Source organism: Hyposmocoma kahamanoa, unplaced genomic scaffold (assembly GCF_003589595.1).
Source record: "Hyposmocoma kahamanoa isolate Upper Pololo Valley unplaced genomic scaffold, ASM358959v1 160, whole genome shotgun sequence".
In the NCBI taxonomy this organism is placed as follows: domain Eukaryota; kingdom Metazoa; phylum Arthropoda; class Insecta; order Lepidoptera; family Cosmopterigidae; genus Hyposmocoma; species Hyposmocoma kahamanoa.
In genome coordinates this window covers 1,163,704-1,189,360 of record NW_020653575.1, presented here as the reverse complement: position 1 = coordinate 1,189,360, position 25,657 = coordinate 1,163,704, and the positions used below count along the sequence as shown (strand labels likewise).

The window sequence follows — 25,657 nt, the reverse complement described above, 5'->3', positions numbered from 1 at the left end:
AATTGCACATAAATAAGTAAGTGAACACATGCCCTCAAAAATTTCAATCAATACATTGAATTAATCATAATGACGGTACAATACGGTAAACAAAAAGTTATCAGTCGTAAGTTCAAATTATCCCGTTAATGGTGTTGAAGGGCTTACTTAATAAATATTTAATAGTATTTTCTAGTAAACGTAGAGTGATTAATTATGCTGAACGTGTGCTGAAGTCATCACACACGAGAAGTGAAAAAAAAATCCAGTTAGTTTGTACACGCTGCCTTGAACACACGTTGAAGTGCACCGCTAGAATGTTCGTGAAAGTTAATTTAAAAATAACAATATATTGCTGTGTTTTGTGACATAGGCTATACGTGCCATTTAGCATTAAAGTTAAAAAAAAATGTACTGTGCAATTCTTTTAGTTGTATTAGGATCTATTTTAATAAGAGGGCACTATGAACAGTCACCCTGTCCTAACGTTTTTGAATATAAGAGTGATAGTACGGGTAGTTATGGGTTGATTCATGTTGGATTTTTGGGATCAGTGTCTACCATAACAGTTAGAGCCAATTTTACTATTGCTGCCAGATTGTTAACGGTAAGTGGTCTTTTTGTAAACAATAGATAAATACGTCACACAAGGACATTTGTTTAATGTTGTTATATTCATAAAGCCAGAATTGTAATTCTAACTACACGATATATGTAATTATTTAGGTAAAAAAATATTTCGCATACATTAAAGGTAATAAATACGAGTTTTCCTGCTAAAGTCAAGTCAAGTCAGGATTTCAGCAGACTTGAGTATGATTTCAAGCACTGAAAATACGACCCTAGTGGCAAGGACTTGAGTATGATTTCTAGTGCTTTGAATCATACACTAGTCCTGACTTGAGCATTGAGTAGAGTTCTAGATTACGACCCTCAGAGACGCGTTGAGCAAGTCGTTCGCCTGGTGGCAAGCGACACGTCTGTACATAGCACTTGCAGTGGCACTTAGAACACTAAACCGCAAAGTTTTGAGGGGCACTGCCACTGCACCCGTCACCTTGAGACTTAAGTTGACAAATCTCATGTGCCTGTAATTTCGTCAGCATATTTCATTGTAATACTTCACACGACTTTGTATTCGCTATGGGTTGTTTGATGTACTTGGAAAAAATATTTGACGTATTACAGACAATCATGCAAATACTGACAAATAGGACAGTTTATACATGGAGCCAAATAAGGTGTTAAAATAATGAATATGACCACAGAGTGGACGGTTTACTAGCGTATTTCGTCGCTTTACTTTTTCAAACCCGTATCTTAAACCACAAAGTTACTGAAATGCAAAAAATTTATTGTATTACAAACTTTGCGGACTGATTTCACTTCACATTTCCTTCATATTCACACACAGGCTTTTACCTATTCTTAAAGTAATGCATCTAAATTAACACCCTTGATAAGAAATTTAAAATAAATAGAAAGTTTTGCCATCTACTGAATAATCAATCTTTGTAAGATACGAGTTTGAGAAAGTAAAGAATCGATTTGCCTTTTTTTCTCCTTTGATGTGCATCGAGACACCGACCATTGCGCGGTACCTAACGCAAGTTTGGAGTTTGCTGTATTTGTCAATTTTTTTTTATAACGTCAAGTGACGGGACGAACAAGTCGTGCGCCTGATGGTAAGCAACACGCCTGTCCATAACAGTTACAGTGCCACTCAGAGCTTTAAATTGCAAAGTTGTGAGGGGCACTACCACTGCGCCCGTCACCCTGAGACATAAGTTGACAAGTCCCATGTGCCTGTAATAATTTCACCAGCACCCTTACCCTTCAAAACCGGAACACAGTAATGCTGACATTAATGCTTGGCGACAGAAATAGGTAAGGTGGCAGTACTTCCCTGGACGAACGCTTTCACAAGGAGCTCTGCTGCCACTAAAAACGAATAGGCTAACAAGGCAAATACTTTGTCACACATGTTTTCTCCACATGGTGATTGTTTGGCAAATATATCAAATACGCAAGTACAAATAGCGATGTGAAGTGCCACTATAAGCTAAACGGATCGCTCTCATAAAAAATTGTCGTCCAGGTAAAGCGCCCCGTAAACGATCAATTAGACCATCAAACCAGTTTGACATACACTTGTCTGTAGTTCACACTCAGTTATCTCTTTCTACAGTCATACCTATCCTACTATAGTAATTAATACAACGAGTCAAATCGCTTTGTAATTTTTGCAATGAGTAAGAAATGTTTATAAAGCGTTCCTGGTATTAACTCTAGCACGATGTATTAAGAAAAGAAAAGAAGTACATGTGGGTATAGAGAATGGTTGAAATTAAGAGAAAAACATATCCACGAAAATTAACGACTATAATGGAATCTAACAAGGTAAACGCATTGGCGATAACTGTTTAGTTATCGTGAAAAGTTTGGTTCGACAAACATGCCTTCAAACATGTTTGTCAAACACGTCGTCAATCTAGATTTCCATCAAACACGTACAATATTTGACAAACGCATCAAACATGACCGCAGACAAAAAGTTTGACAAACACATAAAAATGTTTTAATCCCCGACGCAAAAAGAGGTTAAGTCCCATGTGCTTGTAATTTCACCAACACCCTTACCCTTCAAAACCGGAACACAGTAATGCTCACATTACAGCTTTGCGGCTTTTACTGCTACTAATTAAAAAATGTGTCATCTAATAGGCAATTTTCCACATGCTCCTTTATCCTTCACTATTCTTGTTAACTTTTTCAAATATTTTTATTCGCGGAATGCCACATGATCCAGAATAATTTCTCATTTAGGAACGTTACAGACAATTAATACAATATGTAAAACCTTTGGGTTTTACATAAACCTTTGGGTTTTATGGGTTTTACATATTGTACCCTGCCAAACACTTTTAATAGAATTTCTTTATACCAATAAATTTTACAAAAGTCCACAATCAATACCTGTCAGTCTTCGCAACTTTCTCTCGACAATTTTTAAGCACGATTTTCCTTGTAGCGTTCGTTCTTGTAATAATACTCCGTCCGCACATTGTCAGTAATTTCTCTAAACCCATAGCGTAAAATGACTTACTTGGATAAATTTAACTTATGCACATGTGCATATTAAGTGTTGTCTACAATACGCATGCACAGAACGTTACTTCGCTACTAGTAACAACTTCGACGACATCAATTTACGTAACGGATTTTTGAATAGCGAAATATCCTTATTCTTTACAATTCTGACGTAAAAACTGACGATCATAAAAAATGGCGCAATAGTTTGCAATGTGGGCGATGAATAAAGATAGGATCATTGCGAAGTGGACATTCTGCGCCTGGGGATCTACGTTCGTTCTCGTCAGCTAAATGATACTCCATAAAAAAAAGACAATGTCAAAGTCTTCATTCGCATCATGCGTCTTTTAATTTGATCGAATAGGTATTACTTATTTCATAGTAATTGTTTCGGACGGATGTCTGACGGAGAACGAGAGCACAGGGCCTGAGCTCAATATTCTACCCTCCTTTAGCATAACTAAATCAAATCGAAATTAATTTATCTCAGACAGATACAGCACATAATCTTGTAATAGTTACACAATTATATATGGAGTCCCATCAGGATCTACCAATATTAAAAAAAATAAAGACTATCCTCAAATTGAAGGCGAATGCAGTCTCATGCAATGAAGCATGATCGAGCACTCAACCCTACCAGCCACAACGCGAAGAACGTCATTAGAGCTGCCAAGGGTACGGCTTAGCAACGAGGCAGCTCTCTTTCTAAGAATAGCATGAAAGCCATCCGTGTGAGCTTCTGCCAACATGCCTGATGCGCTGAAGTACCGCGGCAACCCCAGCAACACTCTAAATGAATTGTTGTACTGAATGCACAGGGCGGTAATTATCTAAGTAACGCAATCGAGATTTTTAGCGAAATTGAGTAATTAACATCGTTTTTAACCTTTTTTTTTCATATTAGTTTCAATTTTATTGCTAAGAGTCTATACTGCCTCAGATCGACTTTATTTCAGAATTTATTATGTTATAAACGAAATTAAAGCCATTTGAAAAGTATACGTGTTCTTTTTAGTTCAATTGATATAAAAAAAAAATCTTTGGTATATCGCGTCTAATGGGAAAAAGCGCGTATCTGCACCAAACCAAATTTCATTCAATTAGGAGAGGGATTTAACGTTATTATTACTTTGTTATTTCAATGGCTACGACTTTCGTTTTTGCACAGTAAGCATCAATTTATGTTGTCTACTTACTCATAACAATAGATTCCCGTAAATTACGCTAATTTGGATATCGAAATGGAGACTCATAATGAAATGTAGTTACGCGAAATTGCATTATCCCCGACGATATGTAATATTGAATACCGCTGATTTCTTCTAAAATTTCGAGGTAAGTTTGTGTAATTTTGTATCGTGAAAATTTTTAGGAATCGTGTTTTCACTTTAATAGATATTTTTTCCAAAGTAATTTATTCAACATCTTCACTGTTATGCGGAATCAACCAAAGCCATTTGAGGTAGTATAAACTGAAAATCAGCGTTATTGACATTTGTATTAGCAAAAAAAGAACTTTAAGCGCCAATATCTCGAAAGTTACTGAAGTTATTCTCTAAATTGTTTCAGATCTGGTTATATAGTGCCCTGGAGAGAATTCCGTTGTTTTGGTACTCATAAAACAGGGAATTCCCTAGTTTGAGAGCAAGTAATTGTAGTGGTTATGGCGCGCATTGTTGTTATAATTATTAAAAAGAAGGAAAAAAATCGTAACAATAATAACGCACATACTTAACATAGCCCCGCACTAGGGAAACCCTGTGTCGCGCGTACCATGAACACACACAGAGAAATAAATGTAGGTCATACAAATATTTCTCCCAGTCCGGGAATTGAATCTGGAACCTCTGCATGACAGTCCGGCGTGGTAACTGTTCGGCTACGGAGGCAGTTAAATGTCGTGAATGAATACGTTGCAATTCCTTGATCTATATAATATCTTGCAAATATTTTAAGAACTTTGAACGTATACTATAAACTTATAGCTATAGACGTGTAGGTTTGCTTAGTTATATGTACAGTCAAGAACACTTTTGACACTTTGTACTTTGAACCGTTCTTATCGTAAGCCGCACAGAGTTGGATTTACATCTTAAGTGTTAAGCTTGATAAATGTGTCAGTTTGGTGATTTGTAGTTCGTTTTGTTGTAATTAAAAGCAACAGGGAAAAGGATCTTATTCACTTTGTTGTTAGCTTAACGACAAAACGCAACCTCATGGTACGCACAATGAAATATAACGGCCACAAATATCGCTAACTTTGATTCATATTAACACAGCATGATGAAGCATTTTCGAAATACGAAAGTTGAAGTCTAAAAAGTCATTGAACCAGTCAGCCATTGCAAGCCAGACGAGATATCCAATAAAAAAAAAATCATGATAAATATCCGTGGTCGAGAACAAAGCTGGTTATCTGATTGTATTCTTTATTATTCCGATTGCTAGCGTCCACAGATAACTACTATCAGTAAAGCCGACGAGTTACCACTTTAAGGGTTCTTTTTGTGTGCAAGCAACGACAGTCATATAATTTACGACCAACTACTGCGTGCTTGTTGTTATCGACCAATGGCGTTTAATCGCTAGATCATATTTTTATTGTAATCAAAAGTTTTTACAAAAAAAAAAGGGTAAAGAAAATAGATTTGGGTAGTTCATGAATTGTTAGAAATTAATTTCCGACACTGACCAAAATGAACTAGCTCCTCTTGCACAATCTCACGTTCACGAGTCTTTCAAGATCAGTAGGAACTAGGAACTGTCTGCGTTGCGGAACATAAGACGTGAAGCGATCTATTAAGATCGATTCACCGCTCTTTTAGTTCAGTAGAAACGGGATAATTAGCATCTTTCACTGTTTTTAGTAGAAGTTCGAGTGAGATGCACGACTGGACGTTGTCATTGCATTTAAGTCTCTAATACGTAACACTCAATGACGTAGTTTTATTTATGAAGTTAATTATATAATACAGATTCCCTACAAAATGTTTAAACAATAGTGACATAATAGTATTAGAAGTCCGAAGTAGTTCATTTGAATAAAAGTACTAGTTCAGGGAGTCCGTTCAATATCGATGACAGACCATATAATGCAGAAGTATTTTTTTTACAGGTGCACTGTGGACCAAGTTCAAACAACGAACTTAAAGGTCTTGCGTGTAATATGCAACAACATCTTTAGGGTTCTGTTGAGGTTTCCTCGCTTTTGCAGCACCTCTAGCATATTTGTGGATGCGTGCATAGATGACTTTTTCGGTATCATGTGCAAAAATTACGTCACAGATGTTGCGACCACGTAGGAGCACCATTGGTAGGTAGCCTATCACAAACTCGAATTTCTTTTTTCCGAAATTACGTTTGTTCGAATTTTCATTACCTTAAAAGCCGAATTATAACGAAACCGTTGTTCTTTCAGGATATGTTAGTCGTTCATCGCATAGACCGATTACGTTCGGTTAAGTTAGGTTAAGTTAATCGCTTCTCGGCCTTTTGGCTAAGATCAAAGTGTAGGTTTAAAAGAAAACACATTTGCCTTTCAAAATTACTTTCGAGGTTATGAAAATTCGATAAAACGTTATTTCTAGAAAATGTCATTTCGGTCTTCTGACAGGTAACCCCATTGGTATTCAAAAGACGACAAATTCTCCTTGTTTCTACTAATTCAGCGAATAAGACCAATGTTTCCAACAAATATGAATTAATTTGATCTGGTAGTAAATGAATTTGAAATTTGTTAAGTGAACTAAAAGAACTTGACCGAACTAATTTGGTTAACCGATAGAACTAGATGGGATCGCTTACTAAAAGATCAAGCAAGCACAAGTCTACACCTAAATAAGGTACGGGTCTAGCTATAATCTCCGCTGGCAAACAAAACTGTTTTGGGATGGGGAAAGCTTCAAATTTGCTGATAGTGGCTACAGTCCTTCCAAAAATAAAGAAATGTCTTCTTTTTTGTAAGCTGGGGTGGAGTCAGACTATACCCAGTACGTCGTAGGACTTATTTGTGCCGAACTATTCACATTCCTAGAATGTAATGAAAAAAAGTGTTGCTTCGTTATTGTTGTGGAATGTTTGTCATCAAAACCTTAACTTACGTTAAACAAACACGTAAACACTCTTTCAATACTGTCGATTTTGAAATAGTACTTGCGCTGCTCGGTTCTCTTGGCATTTCATTGACAGTAATTGACTGGTTTCGAAGTTACCTGTATGGGCGTCGGCAGCGCATTCGCTATGATGATTCACTTTCTTCGTGGTGTGATGTGATGTGTATATAGCATATTCATCTCTGTTTTCTCATCGTTAAGGTACAAATTTGTGATATGCAAATATGGAATCGCGCGTCGACGTTTGGTTAAAGTCACGCGGACTTGCGTTCCTTGCGAGCAGTGAGGCGTCAGACGCCGACGACACTGTGATCCGGGCGCGCTAATGCGAGTGTCGTCGCGCGACTACGCGTGTCGTCAAGCGTTGTAGTTGATTATTAAAATTAACAAGTTTTATCCAGTGTTGCGGTTTATTTTAAATATGCCCTTCTCATAATAGGTAATTTATAATCTCAGTACAGAGTACTAAAAACATCACTTCTCAAAGTATATCGAGAGAGAAAAATGCCTTGAATTGGAGAATAGCAAAATCAACTATTAACATAATTGCTGCTTATAATAAATTTTTTTTTTTTATTTATGAAAATGAGTCTTCATGCGTGAACAGCCACCCTTAGAGGTGGATGATTTTCTTTTAAATTAAATGGGACCACCATGGAGATACCCTCTTTCCAACAAAAAAAGAATCATGAAAATCGGTTCACAAATACCGGAGTTATCGCGTAATATACATACAAAAAAACATACAGTCGAATTGAGAACCTCCTCCTTTTTTTGAAGTCGGTTAAAAAACAGGACGCGACGCTGTGACTCTGCGCCAGTGTGAGTTGAGCCATAAAGTGTGGGAACCTATGATTTAGATTATAAATTAATACACTTCTGTGTTCCTATTATTTTCGTATAAAAGTCTTTAGAAGTGTTATAAAAATATTGAAAATGATACAACTTTCATCGGATATGAATAATATAATAAAATTAATGCAAACCACCCTATTCTTAACTATCTGAGGTGGTTTGCATTACATAATTTTCTAATTTGGAAATAAGTCATGGCGCTTATTATAATTATAATTTTTACTAAATACCTAAATTATTACCGTTCTTTTAAATATCTATTTCAAATTGTAGCCTCTCCTATGGCCTAAAAGATTAATTTTTAATTTTAAATAGTACCTGGGCGGTATTCGCCGGCAATGGCATTGTAGGCCGGAGTCAATTTTATTTGCCAGTGGAGATTGTACCTAGCCCCATTTCTTATTGTTATTGTTAATATGTTTTTCGTGTCCTAGCATGTTAACTCGTTTTAACTACATTTACGAACCAAAATCAAGTAAATGTAGCATGGTGTATCTATATCTGTGTTGAGAGTGTGTGGGGATAAGAGCTTATTTCGTTTATTATTATTTTGGATATCTACACCGGACTCTCGCCCCTCCTAAAAGATTAATTATAAATTTTTGAATGTTCCCCGGTATTGTTATTAACATTAGTACCATCTCAGACAGCCGTAGCCATGGGAACTGTAAAAAACCTAAAATGTTTGACAAAAAAACGCGATTTTAAAATAGAAACAAAAAATTGTTTCATTTCCAATGTGTAATAATCGCGAAAACCTAAGAATTCTATATGCTATGCAAATATATACTTTCTACAAATTCATACATCCAATGAACACTACGCCAACACTATTTTTTGGTCGTTTTTTGTTATTTTTGTAAACAGCCATATTTATTTTGTAATATTATGCTCCTAGAATTTTGTGAAAAAAAAAAGAAACAAAACAAACACATAGAAAAATTCGTGAGGTCCGCTCATTGACCTATCAACAAATGTTATGTTAAAATCGCATACAGAGCGTCAATTGCGCAACAGTCTTCGTTTGTTCGACTGACAGCGCAGTTGTCAATCATGTAGTACCATATAATAATAACTTGTAAAAACTACTGCAGTAAAGTGCAAAAACAGGATTTTGTATCATATTTTCACTAAACAAATATATTGTGTCATCATAGTTCTCATTTAAAAGTGCTATTTTGTACAGTTTTATAGTATTTCATTTATATAATATATAAATGAATCGTAAATATAAATTACAAAAGCACACAAAATAATCAAATAGCTAACTGTCCTTTTTCTACACATTACATGCGCAAAAAATGGAAAGAGACCCATTACGTCATTTTCAAGAATCTTATATAAACTTCTCGGTAATTTTCAATTGTTCGAACCACAAGCGACTGAAATATTAAGAACAAAGAAACTATAGAGTCGCTTTAATTTTAATCTCATATTTAAAATGATTTTTTATTAAACGTTAGCAATAACTAACAAAATATTGTTGTACTCGATTTACAGCTTGGGATTACCTGTCAGAAGTTAGTAAATACATTAGCTCGAATTTCCATAATGTCAAATGTATTTTTTTAGGAAGATTACAAAACAAAAGCTAATTTTTTATTTGTGAAAAAAATTAAAATTACTCGAAAGCGTAACGATTTTATTATAAATCGGTTTTCGGAATTAAGGACATTTGAGTTTACGTTTAGTTGGAATATCGGTACATTTCTTATTGTACACGCTTATTTTCACGTTTCTAGTAACATTTGTATGTATGTATCTGCCCAACTCTTTCTTATTTCTTTAAGTGAATTTGTATAAAATTCGACATATTAATATATATAAAAATTAATTTATATTTACGATAAAGGCTACTCCATTACTCTTGTGTTCAAGTAATTTTCAGTCGAAGCTAAATATGGTGCATTTTGTTAAATTTTCAGTAGAAGCTGAATATGGTGTTTTTGAGTCTTTAAATTGTTGCAAGCAAAATTAGGCAGTACTGCAATGACGTTACAATTTAAATTAAATGTTTTAGTTTTTTTGTATTTCGTTACATGTCACTACGTTTGTATAGGTTAACTTCGTGCATTTTTTCGTGGTTTTTGTATTAGACCCGATGTCCATTTGTTGATAGGTCAATGGGTCTGCTGGTTTGTTCCGTGGCTTAGTTGGTATAGCGTCTGGCACGGCATGCTAGAAGACGTCGGTTCGAATCCGGCCCGATCGAAAGAATTTTTCTGAGTGTTCGATCTTTGTATTAATAATTATAATAAACTAGTGGAGTAATTTCTCATAAAAAATTATTGAATATCAATTCAATAAAAATTCAAATACAATGAATAGCGCATCTCTAGCCATGGCTGGTAGCTATAAAGGTATCTAACTGGGTGACGAAATACTTAAGATCTCTCATAGATGACGCTACGGCTAAAAAGTCGTTGAAAAACCAAATACACGACAACAAAACACAGAGAAGTTCGTGAGGTCCGCTGGGCCGTTCTGTGGCTTAGTTGATATACCGTCTGACATGGCATGCTAGAAGATGTCGGTTCGAATCCGGCCAGATCGAAGAATTTTTTTCTGAGTGTTCGATCTTTGTATTAATAATTATAACAAACAAAACAAAATTCGAACAAAAAACAAAAAAAGGAATTTTGTGGAAAAAAAGAAATAGAACATGTCCAAAAATTACGTCGGCGTAGTGTTTATTGGAGGCATCGCGCCTCCAAATGGAGGTATCAAAATGGAATCGGAGGATTTGTAAAGTACGTTGTTTGAATTATAAAATAAACAAAACTACGCAGATATAGCTACGTGTTTAAATGAAACACAGACTCGGTGAAATAAATATTGGAGGTCTGTTACTATGATTCAGTCTCAAAACTTGAAATAGGTAATTAATTCGAAACTTTGATACAATAAGTTCACATCCGTAATATAAAAACTTTCCAGGAGAGTGGTTTAAATATTCAACGACCGAAAATACTCTATAACTTTTTTATGCTTAAATAGGAGATTTATAAAACTTCACACACACATGTAGGATAATCAAAGAAAAGGGGTAAGGTCTGAAACAGTTTATACTATTATTATTGCTCCTTCGTCGTGCGTCGGCCATCTCCAAACACAATATAAAAACAAAAGCAATCGCGCTCGTCTTCTATTCCATAATTTCGAATCATCATAAAATAGAGAGTTCTTATCTCTGCAAGAAATCTCTTTGACACAACCCGTAGGGCTAGCACGACAAGGTGCGAGATAGCGAGAATAGTAGTACCAGTATCGTGCTAGTTGCGCACTGTCGTTGTAACCCTACTGGACATTGAAGAGAGGCAAAATTTTTTATGGTATAGACCAATGGTCGGCAAATTCATTACAGAACCTCGAGTCGCGATAATCAACGGTAATTTGAAATTTGATTTGAGAACCAATTTAAAAAACAAAGCAAGATTTGTTTGAAAAAAAAAAAACAAATGTATGTACGCGATTTACATCCGGAAAAATAATTTCATTTCCTATGTGTAACAATCGCGAAAACCTAAGAACTAAAAACCAATTTAAACTATATAGGTAGGTTTTATATACTTTATTTTACATACACAAGCTAGTATCATAACAGTATCATTACAGGACTAACTTAATGCAATAGCGTAGCAAAAATAATCACTTGTTCAATATTTATAATCCATAACACATTACAAATAAAGTCATTTATTTGCACTCACACAGAGTACTGGATAATATTAAAACAACACAATAATATTCAAAGTCCTCATCGTTCATGACAGTAGTGCAGTAGGTTGGTTATCGGGAACGCAAAGACCCACGCGACTCGAAACCTCTGCAATTTGCATGTATTGTCTTTTAACAATTGAAACATCAAAAACCAATGCTAATTCCCTCCGTACCCCTACTTTATTGTACCCTACCGTACCAGAATAAGTAGTTATTAACTTAATTGGGGTACTCCTAAGCTGGTTTTTGCTAAAAACGTTCTCAGTCTGATTGAGGTACATTCACCTAGGTTTTCCCTTCCAACTCTTCCCATCCACACGTGTCTTGTACTTTGTAGGACGGTATTATGTGGAAGAGCCACTGAGACCAAAGAGCCTTCTTATAAGGCTCGCGAATCGCGATTTGCCGACCACTGATATAGACGAAACAAATAAATGAAGGACTGTTGCATATTTATACTAGAAGCTATATTTTTCGTAGCAGTAGAGCTCCGTGATAAAGAGTTCGTCCAGGAATGTACGGGCATCTTACCTATTTCTGCCACCAAGCCGTAATGGAGCAGAATTTGGATATATTCTTTGACAAACAGTACGTTATCTGGCGCGGGATATGTACCTTTCGACCAGTATTTTTCAACTTACTTTTGTAATCTAATTTTTCTTAATTTTTTTTTTACTTGACTTGTAAGCGCTTTGGTAGTGTAAATACTGTAAGCTTTCAAGTGTTTTCAATAGATAAATAAATAAATTACTACGTTCCGGTTTTGAAGGGTGCTGATGAAATTACAGGATCAAGGGACTTATCAAGGAAAGTCTCATTTGATGACACGGCATGTGCGAATAAGTTAACTAGGTACCTACCACTCCAGTGGTAGGTACCTAGTTAATTTATGTGTGTAGAGGAATGTGGCGCTCTTCAGAGAGTAACCTACCAACATAATGATTGGCGTAATCTGGGATTTTCCCTTGACTGTTGTCGTATTGACGTAACAGCAGAAGGAAAGGTGAGTGAACATGTGGTATGTGTGAGTGAAGAAATAGATTTGTAACGAATGGCGATACGGCAAAACAAGTAAAGACCAAAAACAGAGATCTTCAACAAGCACATAGAAAAATTCGTAAGGTCCGCTAGTTCTTTCCATGGTTAGTTAGCACAGTTTACTGGAAGACGTTGGTTCGAATCTAACCGGATCGAAGGAATTTTTTCAAAGTGTTAGGTTTTTGTATTTAGAATTATAACACACTAGTGAAGTAATTTCATAAAAATAATTGAATATCATGGTGGTCAATCATAGTGACGTTCAACAAAAACTTAAAAAAAAAAACAGAATAAAAGTTCAATGGCTTGCGGACCCCCAGTCATCTTATGGAGAGTCTTCCATTTTACTGCTGAAAGTGCCCTTGCTTTACTTGTTGTGACTATCTCCGTGGTCGAGTGGCTTGCGCGCCGGTTTTCATGGTGTCGCCATTTCTGAGGTCCCGGGTTCGATCCCGGCCGGGTCAATGTAGAAAATGTTTCTATATTGTCTCAGATCTGCTTGTGTCAGAGTGCTTTAGTTACTTACTTTAGGATCGGAGCAATGTATGTGACGTTATCTAATATTTATAATATTTATATTTACTTGTTTAGGTATTTTATGGAATCTTTATAAGTATAATCTACGTTGTAATACAATGACATCAATAATTCATCGGTTATAATGGCTATTAGGTAAAAGAAGATTTTTCTTCGTTACTCAAAGAATCATTAGGTTGAAGTTGTTCGATAATATTATAAAATTTACCTTTAATAAATAGCGTTTTTGATCAAACGTAGAGTGATTAATTATACAGAACGTACCACACATGCTAATGTTTAACTTGTTTCCAGTTTGTTTGCATGCGCCACTATGAACACACGTTATTGTTTATAACGCGAGAATGTTTGCGAAAATATATTTAAAAGTTATAAAATAAAAATAGTGTAGTGTGTTGTGTAATTTAACATGAAAATTAAAAAAAACTATAGATCAAAAAATATGTACAGTGCATTTGTTTTCATTGTATTAGGACCTATTTTAGTAATAGCACACCATTTAACGTCATCTTGCCCTGAGTTCTTTGAATACAAAAGAGATAGCAGTGGTCTGCACGGGACAATTCATCTTAAGAGTAGAGGAATAGTGTCTCATGTTTTAATTACAGCTAATTTCACAATTGCAACTAGATTGTTGAATGTAAGTGCAAATTCATAAATAATAGACTTATGTTAGCACGTCAGATAAAGATATCTAACCTAACCTTTACTCCCCCTTCTGTTGTTCATTGTGTTCATGGATCTTGTTAGAATTATTTGGCAAGCAGGTACGTATGACGCCTGATGTGCTGTTGATAGTACATAAATTAGAGATTATAAGATAAGTGAGAGTGCTTTCTGCAATACTGTACACATGCTTCGTACTATAGCGTCGTATTTTTTTTTTGGCACGTAAACGAGCAACTCCACGCATTTTTTGCTCATTTTCCTCAGAGGAATCTTCTCGAAAACAGTTGTGTTTAAAAAATTGACTCGTACGTATATTTTTAACAACAAACACAGTTTGTGTGTCTTTTAAAGATCGTTTTTTTTAAATTAGTTAACCTATCTTAGTACCATTATATTCTACAATAAAGTCGGTTCCACAGTTATTACTAATAAAATGTTCTATAAACATTAATGACACGTGTTATTCTTTCGAAACCAGAAAATTGGTCATATAATATTACTTAGTTAATAATTTTATTTTCAAGACGAGTTTTAAAAAACAAGTCGTAAGTTATGACTAATATGGCTTGTGCTATAATAATATGTTTTAAAAAGAAGTTTTTTTTGTACTTCTTTTTTTATTTGTTCGCACAATATCCTAAACAGTGTAGAAACAGATCATAAACATGTATATAGATAGGGTCAAAAAGAGTAGCCATACCATAATCATAATCGTACTTATGACAAGAAACAAATTTAACAAAACAAACAGTTATAACATTTTACTTAATTGTTTTGTGCCATCATATGCTATCAGTTTTATAGCCATGTGTTAAGATTACAAATATTTTAAGCCGGATATTGTGACGTACTTACATAAAACAATAATAATCTAACAATAGTTTAAGGTTAGACAATATTAGCTAAAAAGATTTAAAAGACTGTTTACAACATACGATGACATTCTAGCAACATATGCCTAAAATTCGAGAACTGGTAATGGCGTCGTTGAAGTCTTTTGTATGAAATTTAATTATGTATTCAGAAAATGACGTAATTAAATAATCTAATTTGTAAAATATGTATTACATATTCTTCTAGACCACTTAAATAAATGAATAGATTTAAATATGTAAATACAGGGGACCAGCACGAGTTAGTCATGTTTACTTTAAAAGTAAAAACGTAATGAAACTTACATGTCGAAGAAGTCACGAGAAGTTCCTAACTAGCCAGTGTGGTAGTCTACGGCTTAAAAGTAGCGCGGGGGCCTATGATTTTAAAGCAGCATGGTGGTGGCCCATGGTATTAATGTAGCGTGGTGACCTGTAGTTTTAAACTAGCGTGGTGGCGTATGATTTAAAGTGGACTCGTGCCCGGGAATGGGATATATATGGTTGATGATGGTGACGACACGTTTGGTTCACAGTACCTACATTTATAAAGATAAAGCGAGACATACGTATAAAGAGGATTTGAAACATTAAACCAACTACAAAAAAATATAGAAACTTCCATAAGTTTCTCATTATTATTGGCGCCACCAAACCAAATACAAAGATGTGCAACAAGGATAAACAAATTCATAAGATCGGTTTGTGTCTCAGTTGGTAACAGCAATAGTCACGGTAAGACAACACACGCTGGTTCGAGTCCAGTTAGATCTGGTATTTTTCTTTGTGTTTCACGGATCTTTGTATTAATAATAAAAAAATATTACTTTTTTATAAAAAAAATCGACCTCAAAATTTTGTGGTAGTACATCTATCTGCCAAGTTTTATTGAAATCGGTTACCGGAATGTGCGCGAAACCGGATTCATCGCCTAGTTCGCCATCCTCACAGGTAGGCAGAGGCAGGAGTATTTTCTTCAAATTTAAATGAGATCAATATTGAGGCATCCTGTTTCCAACAAAAAGAGTACTTGCTTAACATACAAAAAAATACAATCGAATTGAGAGCCTCCTCTTTTGAAATCGGTTAATTATACCAAATTCAAATGATGATTATAACAACAGAATGAACATGATTAAAAAGGCTCCTTGACAAAAACTTAACAGGATATTGAAAGTAAAAAAATAACAAAAAAGTACCAGTTCTCGGAAGATGAAGGATTTTGAATAAACACTACCTCATTCTACATACTGAACAAGTCGTTAGTCACCATTAGTTTACTGTACTGCGTCTCACTTATATTTGGGCACCGCCAGAAAATGTGTGGTATTGAATCGATGGGATAACAACACCGTTGGTTTTTATTGAGCTGTCAACTTTTTATATCAAGCACGTCTATTAAAAGTTTTGCCTTAAGCGCCGGCCACGCCGCGAACAAAGCTAGCTAATTTAGCTTAGCTCACGTAGTTGCATACAATCAACTATACCAGATAAAAAGTCTATAATCGACACTCGTTAGTAATTTCTTACTTAATGTCCTTAATACATAGTACACTATACTATTTTCTATTTCTACTAATTTCTTTGTGCTTGTTAATCTGTATATCAATAATGATTACGAAAAGAGCTTTTAAATTGCTAATATTTTTTTCTAAGTACCCCTGTATTTTCATTTGTCAAATTTCATAAGCCATATCATAAAGGCGCTCTTTTCTATGGTACTGTAGTACAGGCAGCTTAGGTTTTGTATTTAGAATTGTAAGAATAATAGAGTGTTGATGTCAAACAGACATCTAGGAGTTCTGGACAAAGCTTCGAAATTAAATACACGTATAAATTTATACGTGTATATAATTATTGCTTTTTTGTTTTGTAGCGTTTGTTTGGCTTTCGTCTAAATAATATGAAGAGGCTGTATGGTGGAACCATTGACTGATAAATGGGTTAAAGTTTATTTTTAAAAATGCGTTTGTTGTCATGGATTGTTAACAAAATAGATATTAAATATTGGTTCTGTTTTATTATTTTGTAGTTATATTAAAGGACTCACCTTTAATGTAATTACACCTTTCTGTTACATCCGTATATTTTCTATTTCTAGTTTCTATTTTGTATGTTTTTTGCATGCTTTTACTTACCTTGTCTGCAAAGGTAAGTAAGTATTTATTAATTTTAATAAAAGCATCTCGATTGATTAGGGTTTTCTTACTTTTTAAATTTATTGTTATCAAGTGATTAATGCGTTTAAATAACTATGAAATCGTAACATAACGTCCTGCCAAATACTGGTAGGTACTCCGATCTCACTGTGCCATAGTCAACTATTGAGACATTAGAAATTTAGCCTGTCATACACAGGAACAATTTTAGAGGTAGCGGAAAACTGGAATATATTAATAATGCCTATGATTATTTTAAATTTTATAGTTCCTAGAAAATAAATGACAAACCGTTTAATATGTTAACATACCTAGGTAGTCAGTATGACTGATAATTAAGTACTTCTTTGGCAAAACACGTGATTTTCCGTCTAAAAGCGTCGACCACTGGGACATTTACCTAAATGAGTTTCAAAAAAAGATCGTCGTATTTTTGCTAACTATAATCTTAGACTATTTCTTTATTTTTTTCCATCCTCTAAGACTAAAATATCAAAAAAGACGCTACTGAAACGCTATACTACCCTCTGCCTCCTGATTGGTTAAATTGTCCTAAGTCTTGCAACCAGGCCATAAATATGCAATTAATAAAATGATTGGTTAAAATATGAGTATAATATGAGTATAGTATGGTAAAATATGAGGTACTTGGCCAGTTGTATTCTATCTCTTTGTAGCGTTTGTTTGGGTTTTGTCTAAATAATATGAAGAGGCTGTATGGTGGAACCATTGCCTACCCTAATAAATGGGTTAAAGATTATTAGGATTCGCTCTGGATCTTTTGGGGGGAAAAGCGTCGTTTTTATTTTGACTTTCAATTATTTTGTGAATTCTAGTTTAAAGTGGAATAGGATATTGTGCCATTGTGCTTTAATCGAAGATTAAAACGGAAATTATACGAATCTCGAACTTAAATACCCGTATCGGCCCGTTTTAAGGAATCCCGAGTCAATCCAAGCACGCCGCCTCAAATTGCCTATCCTCTTTGTGGCATCATAATTAAACTTCATGTTTAGGCTGATGGCTTTGCCAAAGGCTTAATAAATTAAAAATAATAATAATTAAAGTTTATTAAAAAAAAAGGTTCGTTGTCATGGGATTGTTAACAAAACAGATATTAAACATTGGTTCAGTTACATTATTTTATTTACTATTGGAAATAGTATTGTATGTAATCATTACATAATTAGGTCTTAAAATCTCGTACCTATTACTTAGGCATGCACACCTATTACTTAGACAAACACGGTGATCGTCTTTATGGACCTTTATTATGCAATGATTGCATAAAAAACTATTATTTCATAAATAAACTATTACCATTGAAATCGTCATACTGAATATTCATTCACTACCTGCTTTATAAGATAGATTTTCCTGAGAAAAATCTCTAAGAAACTGTAGGGGTTGCTCTTTGTAAATAGAAACTTGATCACTTTTATAATTTAAAATAATTATTTTAAAGTATGGTATGTAGAAGCAACGTGATACAGCTTTTATGATATCAAGCGACGGGACGAACAAGTCGTGCGCCTGGTCCTAAGCGACACGCCTATTCGTAGCAGTTGCAGTGCCACTCAGAGCTTTAAATCTGAGGGGAACTGCCACATACATACTGCCACATGACATAAGTTAAAAAGTCTCATGTGGCTGTAATTTCACCAGCACCCTTACTCTGCAACCGGAACGCAGTAATATTCACATTACTGCTTGGCGGCAGAAATAGGTACTTCTCTGGACGAACACTTTCACAAGGAGCTCCACTGCTACTAATTATTATTAAATAAGAACTGGCTGAGAAAATTTGACAAATATCCAATGTTGATTAGCACCTTTGCGATTGACGGGGCAGCGGGGGACGCGGCGTGTCGTTAAACCGCTGGGTAATTTTCAAGATTTGGGATAAATGTTAATTAATAACTGTAGGGCTTTACTTGAAAACCAAAATTGAGAAGGTTCTCTGTAGCATTTGAAGAGAAAATATCTCCATATAAAAATTATGTGCAAAGTTGGATCTTTTATTCTTAAATCATTCGTTTTTTACTTTTATTTTAGCCTGTTTTCGGGATTTTATATGATCGGGTAAAGTACATCCTATTGTATAATCAATTACCACATTCTATATCCAGACTTCTTCTATATCTAGACTTCTTCTATATCCTTAAGTATATTGTATAACTTTGTAAGACCATTATTTAATGGTAAAGACCTCAAACATTTGATTTAGCAAAACCGATTTACCCGCTCCTCCTCTGATGATTCGCCTTAAAAAGATTATTTATTTGACTTCCATTCGACCGATCAACTTGAAATTTTGTATACTATGGAAATGGAGGTGACACTATAATAATACCGTAGTAACTTGGATCTGATGTTGCAACCAGGACAGTCTGCAACTTCTCGACTAAGCACTTATAAGAAGGCTTGAGTCCATGTACTGAAGACCTGGTTAGACCTAGAAAATAATGATAAAACATTGGGCTTTGTAACCTCAAAAATTTATTCTGACTGTTTGAATATTTAACAGTTTAAAACTATAATTTACCAAACGTAGACGCTGTGAGGTCATTTTTTTGCTAATGAAAGTAAAACAAATAAAAATAAAAATAAACAGTAATAATTATTTCGATCCGGCCGGATTTGAAGGATTTTTTCTTTGTGTTTATTCAGTGTTTGTATGAATATAACAATAACTAAGAGAGCTTTTAAAATAAATAATATTTTATTTCATGAGTAAACAAATTATAATCTGCTTATTATAAATAACATTAACTACTTATACACTCACTACCTTCTTTGTAAGACAGATTTTCCTAAGAAAAATGTGTAAGAAACTGTAGGGGTTGCTCTTTGTATATACTTACTTGTTTACATTTGTCATTTAATATATTTATTTAAAAGTATGATATGTGAAGCAAACATTATACAAAGCTTTTTTTAAGATATCAAGTGATGGGACGAACAGTTACAGTAAAACTCAGAGCTTTAAATCAAAACTATATTGTGACATAAGTCGGTGGTAATAATGCATAATATTTAATTCTTACGTTTTGTCAGTGGGCAGTGGGTAATCTCTATTCTCGAAATTTGTTTTACGCTGTTTTGTATCAGAGATTTTTGAAATTTCAATTTAAGTTCTATTCATTATCGTACTAACTTGTGTATCGCCGATGAAATGACAACATCTACTATATGCATGTGCAAACGACACGAATTAAATTGAACGAATTAAAACTATAAAAAGGCTTGAGTCCATGTACTGAAGACCTGGTTAGAACTAGAAAATAATGATAAAACATTCGGCTTTGTAACCTCAAAAATTTATTCTGACTGTTTGAATATTTAACAGTTTAAAACTATAATTTACAAAACGTAGTCGCTGTGAGGTCATTTTTTTTGCTAATGAAAGTAATTTTCGTACTGTATTTGCTACAATCATTTGGGCATGTGTGCGATTAAAAGTGTAAGTAAAAGTACTTTTTTATAAGATCTTGTTATTCGCTGTATTCAAACAGCGAAAAGTCAATATTTATTTTTGAAAACAGGTTTCTCTCTATCTTCCTTGCGGCGATTGCTTAGGATCGCGACAGTCATTTATTAGCAGTGATTAGCAGCTTTGTCTATAGTTTGAATCGCCGGCGACGTGTGCCGCCTCGTGGACTTGCACTTAATAGAGGCACCTGGTCAGTCCATCTAATAGACAGTTTGTTAGGTGCATTTTGACCCTAAACTTGTCCTTATCTACCGGCCCGGAGATAGGGAGTTCCAGGGAGACTACGGGCTTCCCGGTAAGATTAGGGTATGGTGAGCGTCCGGGCCAAGGCCTCCGCCAGTAATACTTCACGGGCGTCTCTGGTGGACCCGGAATTGGTTATGGACTCGCCGGAGTTTATAGTGAGCTGCAGAGACGGATATGTTCGTCTGCTTCAGTGGTGTGTGGCCGGGGCGTCTGTCTCGTGCGCAGCTAACGCATCTAGTAGCGGTCTAGACGAGGGCCTAAGACGAGGAAATACGCGGGACACGTGAGTTGCCTTTTAACTTGGAAGCTACGTGACACTGCGACCGACATCTCTGGACTAGCCCGGAGAGCTAGTAGAGGATGAGCTAGACATTCTCCGGTCTCTCCAGCCGCGCAGGTTTCTAGGAACTACTAATGCGCCTCGGCGTCGGGAAGTGAGCGTGGCTTACAGCTCCGCTACCAAAGAGGGGATTTAGTAGTTAATTGAGAGTCAACGGCTTAGCGGTGGCACGGTAAACGTTAGTTGTACAATGCGCAACGAGAAATGAGCATTCCTACAGCTCCGGTACCTATCTGGAAAATAGGGTGGGTGCTGTACGTGCACCCGGGGCGGCTCACCCAAGGCACTAGCCTTTTGAGTACTGGATGAAGTACGTGCAAACGGGTTGATCTGGGGTCAGGACTCGACTGAGGTCACTGAGAGAGTTTTAAAATTTCACATATCGCACCTTTAAAATAAAAGTAACCCAACAAAAATCCCAACTTTTGAGAAAGTGCAAATGAACATGTACAGTTGTGATTTTTTTCACATTATTTAATCTATGTACTGAAGGCCTGGTTAGACCTAGAACATAATGATAAAACATTCGGCTTTATAACCTCAAAAATTTATTCTGACTGTTTGAATATTTATTACAAAACGTAGTCGCGGTGAGGTCACTTTTTTTACTAAACTTTTTTGTCGTCATTTAATCTGACAATTGAAAAATGATTTTCAGGTAATAAAAGCCTTATAACATATCATCACATGTGGCTTTATTATATCAAGGGTATGATTAGCTGTTCCACTTTTCCATTTTTCTGTTCGCGAATGTGATTTTTCACTCAATGCGATAGTTAAAGGCAGTGAGTGTCGGCTTTAGGCTATTAGGTTCATCATAGTTGCACCCTCGCAAACACTCCTTGAAAAGGATTTAGGCCCTAATAACTCTTTTTAACATATCAATAATATATTAACAGTTAGCCTATATAGGTTCCACTCCCGGTCACAGGTCTCCTTTCGTAATAAGATGGTTTGGGCTATCTCGTAGTTCTCACTAGGGCATGCAAATATCGAGTAATTTTGAAAAGCGGTTGTTTCGGTTTTTAACTTTTGTGTTTTTGTAGTATCAAGTGACGGGACGAACAAGTCGTGCATCTGATGGTAAGCTACATGCCTGTCCATAACAGTTGCAGTGCCACTCAGAGCTTTAAATCACAAAGATCTTAGGGGCCCTACCACTGCGCCCGTCACCCCGAGACATAAGTTGACAAATCCCATGTGCCTGTAATTTCACCAGCACCCTTACCCTTCAAAACCGGAACACAGTAATGCTGGCATTACTGCTTGGCGCGAGATATAGGTAAGATGGCAGTACTACCCTCGACGAACTCTTTCACAAGGCGCTCTAATGCTACAATTTTTAAAAAAATTTTCGGTTCGAGTAACAGTAAAGTGTTTTCGGATATTTTTTATTATCACCCAAATAATTATTTAATAGTGCCAGAAAACTAAAAAATCAGTGTTCTGAAGATTATTTGTATTATTTATGGAATTCAAAGCTTCAAAGAGAGAATCAACTTCTTGAATTATAATAAACAACAAATACTAATATTCTATTCTAAAATAAATATGCATATATAAACACAAATAATGTAACATTTTTTACAGTCTGATTGTATGTTTCACGTTTTTATTTCTGAAATAACCCGTGGGTCAAAAATGTCTCAAAGTTTATTTCTCGCTAAAACCAAAGTTTATCTTGCTAAACATTCATAAAATTCATTAAACCTAAGCGACTAAGTTGTTATAACGGCAACATTGCCCAGAAAGGAAAAAATCAAACCACAAAGATTTAAAAAAAGTTATTCTTGCTATACTGCCCGCAGGCGCACCTTGCTCGTCCCTCGCTATCCGCTGCAATGTAATAAAGTACCCGAGTTCCTAGCGCTTAGGTAGCTTTTATTTATCATTATTAATCACGATACGATGATATTTTTGGTGTTGATAATGATGATTGATGGAGTTGAATGGTTGATTTCGGCCATTATATGGAGGACTGCGACTGGACTAATTTTACATGTAAAAAACAAACGTTCAAGGCAGTCAATGCAACGATCAGCCGCCAGCAATTCTGCAACTTTCTCTCGATAATGTCACGTGCTATTTTTCTCGTAGCACTTGTTCGTCTCACTGATGTATACGTCCGCAGATTGCCTGTAATTTCTCAGAATCCATTATGTAAAATTACACACCCGGGGCATAGTATAATAAGAGCAAGTAGGACAACTCCCGCCTGCTCGAGTAGGACAACTCCCGCCTGCTCGGTGCGTAAATTACTACACTTCAGTTTGTTACATTAGAGCATGTTCATATGACGAGCTTTCAACGGCCGTTTGTGAGCGCGCTTACGACTTACTGAATTTTACGCGTAAATCGCCGTAGGCAACGATATCTATGTAGAAGTCTTTAGCCGTAAGTGTTCACAGTAAACGCCCGCCGGTCGGCGCCGTGTCAACGCCGGGAACTTGTCAACGCAAGTTGACGGGCCCTTTGAGATCATGTTAGTTTGTCGTACTGCCGTTCACATGAGCGCGAATTTCGTCGCGTGGAGACGGTTTTTTTGCGACTTTGTATTAATAGTTATTTGTTATGCAAAGCTGCAATGTTGTTCTTTGACGCGAGTGCGCTTGAGTGAGCAAAGGAAGCTATGCTGAGCGCAGCAAGTGTGTGAAGGCACGAGACGCAAAACAACTTTGCTGCCGAGCGAAACACACAACTTTTCACGTCACTATAGCGAGGAAAATGGTAGATGAAAGAAAAACAATTGAACTATAAAACATCAGTTTTTTTAATCAAAAGAAAAAGTTTATTTTCGGTGCGTTCTGAATTTGCACCTTATCAATTTTAATTCTTGCTTTAATTTATAATTTAATAAACACAATTATTTATCATACATAGTCAATTTAATAAATAATGTACGACAAACTGCATAGTTGAACGTGTCATTATCTTTTTTTTCTTCCACGGTCCATCGCATGAAGGAAGGAAAAAAGTCCATCGTCAAGTTCGAATTTCAAAAACCTTTTCCACGTTAGAGTAAAAACGAGTGAGTTTTCTCTTATACTGTAATGAGATGATACACACATTAATGATAAAATATTATTGATACAAATATTGAAGTGCAATTCTATAAATTAGGTAGTAAAAATATTGTATTTCTTTCCTTCGTTCTTGATTTCTTCATAGTAATTAAATTCATTTTTATAATCCGTTTATTTTATGAAGTATTATTAATTGTTAACTTGATTTTAATATATTTTATAATACCATAATCTAATCTTAAATCTAATCCGTCTTCAATTTTTTGAACACAAACAAACAATAGAACACTTCTTCTGGACTCGTCCAGCGATTACATGAATGCGTGCGCGCGGAAAGGGCGTGCACACATACAAGTCGCGCTGTTACGTTACTATTTAGATAATAAATACTTGTCTTACTTATTATACTTCATCAGGGGTCTATAAGCACAATAATAAACGTATAGAACTGTGCGAACCGCCGTAAGCGAGACTTCGTTTACGCCGTGTCATTATGGCTAATGAAAACTTATCCTTTTTTTCACAATACTTTTTTTTAAATTTAATTATTTATTGTACAGGAAAACACAAATCACATTTGGTGAAACGGAAAACACAAACAAAAGGTACTGCTTACTTCTATAAAAATTTTTCTTCTTGCAGACCAAAATACAGGACACAATGATTACAATACAATAATAAATTAATAATAATAAATTACAATAATGGGTTTACGTGCACTACAAGACAAAATTAAATTATGTAATAAAATAATAATAAAAACAAACAGCAAAAATATTTAATTACTACGGACTAATAAATGCTTAGATAAATACATACTTCATAAATAAAATATCTATAAAATGGATGGAACAGAGGATAAATATTTTGTAAAAAAAGCAAATAAAAAGTGTATTTAAAACCTCTTTCTACTTTTTCAGAATTACGTCGGTCGCCTAGCACCAATAGGAGACAATCCCTACATTCTCGATGACTTCAATCATGGAATGCCAATCGATTACAGGGTGGATTTTCCTACTACATCGCCTCTGCCTAAATTGACAGCTCTCTCTGTCAATAACAATGTTCTCTGTTATGGACCTGGAGGTAAATATGCACTAAATAAAATAATTTAAATTAGAGAGACAGAAACACATTCATAATATTATAGTACTAATGTTTTTGTCGTTTGGAATAGGCTAAGGCGTCTCATTAACCATACTGCCAGATCTTGGTTTGTAATTTTTCTTCAACAGTTTAATTTCCTGATATTTTTCGCGGGAAACCATTATGTATCTTAACGGTTGCCATTTTGAAACTCTGTAGATATTACAGATAGTAGTTCAAGAAAGGTTACGGTGTTTGACATAAGTAGGGTACCTCCCTATTTTAAAATGTAAACTAATGGTTTATAACAAAATATACCTACTACTTTTATAATTTTTTTACTCATCGAGGTTATGACTCTAGTCACTAAGGTAAGCCTGGATCGCGGATGACATGGAAACACATAGACAACCACAATTTATACCCAAACTC

At 35.2% G+C, this 25,657-nt stretch overlaps 1 protein-coding gene and 1 non-coding gene across 3 annotated transcripts in view; both read left to right on the top strand.

Annotated features, from left to right (window-relative positions):
• The first annotated feature begins 373 nt into the window (after positions 1-373).
• LOC113225397 (serine protease gd-like) overlaps positions 374-25,657 on the top strand; it is a 37,258-nt gene continuing 11,974 nt past the window's right edge. The window contains exons 1-2 of one of the 2 annotated variants that reach the window (XM_026457700.1): positions 374-586; positions 25,060-25,225. In XM_026457700.1, the coding sequence (XP_026313485.1) occupies positions 389-586; positions 25,060-25,225 (364 nt within the window). In that variant the 5' untranslated portion in view covers positions 374-388. Of the gene's footprint in view, positions 587-13,651; positions 13,978-25,059; positions 25,226-25,657 lie in introns of those variants that run through there. The other variant, XM_026457699.1, reaches the window with a different exon arrangement.
• On the top strand, positions 6,552-6,699 carry LOC113225488. Its single transcript, XR_003310024.1, has one exon. It is a non-coding gene; the product is annotated as a U2 spliceosomal RNA (small nuclear RNA).